This window comes from Caenorhabditis briggsae, assembly GCF_000004555.2.
Source record: "Caenorhabditis briggsae complete genome, chrX, whole genome shotgun sequence".
NCBI lineage: Eukaryota > Metazoa > Nematoda > Chromadorea > Rhabditida > Rhabditidae > Caenorhabditis > Caenorhabditis briggsae.
The window spans coordinates 4,530,900-4,534,269 of NC_013491.2; the positions used below are offsets into that span (position 1 = coordinate 4,530,900).

At 37.2% G+C, this 3,370-nt stretch overlaps 1 protein-coding gene across 1 annotated transcript; it reads left to right on the forward strand.

Moving 5' to 3' along the window:
- Positions 1–858: 858 nt before the first annotated feature.
- On the forward strand, positions 859–3,092 carry CBG02145 (the record flags this gene model as incomplete). Its single annotated transcript, XM_002643846.1, has 7 exons — positions 859–962; positions 1,050–1,104; positions 1,754–1,855; positions 1,900–2,036; positions 2,083–2,446; positions 2,496–2,667; positions 2,941–3,092. 7 exons carry the CDS (start codon positions 859–861, stop codon positions 3,090–3,092), a joined length of 1,086 nt encoding a protein of 361 aa, XP_002643892.1.
- Positions 3,093–3,370: the final 278 nt, after the last annotated feature.

Below are 3,370 nucleotides of genomic sequence, written 5' to 3' on the forward strand. Positions count from 1 at the left end.
GAAGTTTGATGAGAAATGATTCACTTTCACCTTTACTAGATTAATGAGAATAATTTGGATAGGGGGAATGGCCGCACGCAAAGTCATTTTTAGCTCCTCCAAACGTACTAATCTATCTCCATAAGAGGAGCAAATAGTTCTGACAACATTCCTCGAATTCAAAACATGTGTTTCTCATATTTTTAGCTCTTAAAAACACTTGAGAACTTTTTTGGCCTGCCTAGACAGCTGAGATGCGCTAGAAAAGGTTTGACCGCTATAATATATTAAACGCCTATCCAAACGAGCGGTCTGACGGCACACGACCAGATTATCCGAAGTTTAAATCAAAACTTTCAGGGGGCGCAAAGGGGTTCATGCGTCGTTCGTCGACTATTCTTAACTTTGCACAGAGACAGAGGTTTTCTGTCTGACGTGTGAAAGTTAGAAATCCTTGTTTTCGCTCAGTTTCTGGGGTTCTGGAAGCATCGGGCTTTATTTTGGCACCTTATTTTGCTTTCGAAAACTTGATTTCTTTGATGCTGTTTAAATTGAAAAGCAGAAAATTTAGTTGTATTTTGCAAAGTTAAAAATTATTTAAAACCCTCAATTTCCGCAATGTATAATGTTAGTTCCACACATTTGAAACGGAAGCTAGAACAATTATTTTTTTTTCTGTCTGAAATTTTTTTAGAAAAATAATAGAATTCATTTTTCCTGTTTTTCTGCCGAAATTATGATATCTTAACTCAAATCAACCCGAACCTATTCTTCGACCTTTCCCTTTTTTCTCTTGACGTATCTTCCCGGAAATTGAACCAAATCAAGTTTTATTTCAGGCCATCACATCACTTTGGAGATATTTTACGTGTTTCAAAAATGTATCTCCTTCAAAAAGCGTATATGATAATGGTTTTCACTGTACCGATAGCTGGGGTCATCCTAAACACATATGTCTTACGGAAGCTGATACGACTTGCAAGGTGAGTTGACTTTATTGATCATGTGGCTGCTGATTTTAATCTGTTTGTCGACGATCTTTGATTTCCATCATGTTTTTGCTTCTTCAGGAAAAGCGTTGTTCGCTTCGAAACCACGTCGGGATTACCGCTGGCTGCCATGTCGGTAAGTTTTGTTTTTTTTTTTCTGAACGAGTAAAACACGAAAACAAATATTCTGAGAATAGGTCCTCCAACTTGGAGCAAAGTTTAGTGGTGAGCAATGTGTGTAATTAGTGGTTGCTGAGAATTGAATCAAATGAATGAAGGAAGTGTGAGACAGAGGCGATGTGGTGGTGTGTCGAACGTGGGAATCTGATGAATAGATGAAAAATCAGTATGAAGGAAAGCGCTGAAAATAAATGTGAAGACTAAGGAAAGTGAAGATAGAAGAATTGTAAAACAGGCAATAGGCGAGAGACTAAAAAATGAATATGGATCGGGAAATTGAAAGAATATTACAAAAAAAAAAAATAACATTTGAAGCATGTAACGCGGTATTCGCTTCAATCGGAGCCCACCTTTTTCGTACACTTTGAACTCAATTATCTCGGTTCCATTAAGAGATATCGAAAATTTGTCAACTGATTAAATCTTGGTGAATTTATGATAAATGTTTTATCAGTTGAAACCAATCTAATATCGTTCACAAAAATCGAGATGATTGAGCTCACAGTGCACGTATAAGATAAGATTCTAATAGAGCTGATACCATATCTTTTTTATAGAAAATTGTCGAAATTCTTAACTTCACAAATTCAATTTTTCAATTCTAGATCGGAGATTCCATCACACTATGCGCTCTTCTTATGCAAGCAATTTTCCACATCACACCAAAAGGAGAAGTTCCAACCGTGGTCCTAAGCACAACTTGCAAGGTAACCTTTTTTATATACGGCTCTCCTAACTTGGCGAATTTCAGTTTGGCATCTACCTAATTCACTCAACATCAGCATTTTCTGTTTGGTGTTGGTTCTTTTTGTCTGTTCTCCGATACGTTGCAGTTTTCCATCCATTCAAATATCGAACTATTTGGAGGCAGCCAAGGAATGCATTGAAGTGAGAACATGAGCAATATTTTCACTAAAAAAAACTTTTTTTTCAGAATTTTGGCTGGAGCAGTAAGCGTGTTTCAAATCTACACACTCGCTATTGTAACTTATCGGGATAAGGAGAAAATGTGTGGAGAATATGATGTGTTCCACGAAAGTGCTTGGAAACATATTCATTTGGTAGATATCTTTTTGTTCTACGCGGTGCCTTCGTTATTACGGATAACTTTGGACTTCTTGGTCCTTATTCATTGTTACTCTCCATTCTCAATGGATGGCTTAGATCGGGTTACTGTAGATCGAAGATATGCCATCAGTGGAACAACAACCAAACGATTTTCCACACCCGGTGAAACGGAGAGCTTGGATAACAAAGCTCATGTGGCTCTAGCTATTTCTATCACTGCTAACACTTCGGTGGGTCCCAAAATCTTTTAAAATATAATTTAATTTTTCCAAATTACAGAGTGTGAAACGCGTCCATTACGGTAATCCAAAAAAGAAGACGGCAATGGTGATGCGTTCGATTTTGATCTCCGTGCTCAATCTTTTCCTAAACCTTCCCTCCCACATCCTTCGTGCCTGGGCTTCATATGACGAACGAAGTTTGGAGCATGAATTCGTGCAAGTCCTAGAACGTAAGTTGTGTGTGTTGTGCTCTTCCGGATTTTCCCCCAAAAAAGTGAGAATAAGGAAAAAAGGAAACCCAAAAAAAGAAGAAGGAAAAATGTTCATCTTTTTTCTGGGAAAACTCAATTTTGAAACTTCTCCTCTTCCTTTCTTTAGATAATCCTTTTTTTTGGGGCTTTTTGACAAGAAAAAATACGTTGGGTCAAAATCACACACACAGAAAACGTTATTGATGATGATACGATGATCCGATTTAACCCCTCATGTACTTTTTTTTCCAGCGATCGCTCAAATGATGTATTTCTCTCAATTCGCTTGCAACGCGTTCTACTTGGCTACATCGATCTATGAAACTAGCGGATCGCCCAGAAACACAGTGATTTCCAGCAGCAATCGCCATGTTTCTAGATGTATTTCCGAGGAGGAAGCTTAAGAAAGCTAATTTTTGGTTTTTTGTTTTTTTTTGTAGTTCAGAATCATTGCACTAGGTACTGATATACGGATTTTTTTACCATTTATTTCTTGTTTTCCTTTCCAACTTCTACTTGTATTTTCCACTGCATTTCTCTTGGTTGTATTTGATGACATTTTTTCTTCCGATCTCCTATCCCCCAAAAAGACGTTCCTTTGAAATTTGATAACGTGTAAAAACATAAATGGTCTATATGCGAATAAATTATGAAAAAAGTGACAAGTGTGTTTGGCCATTTC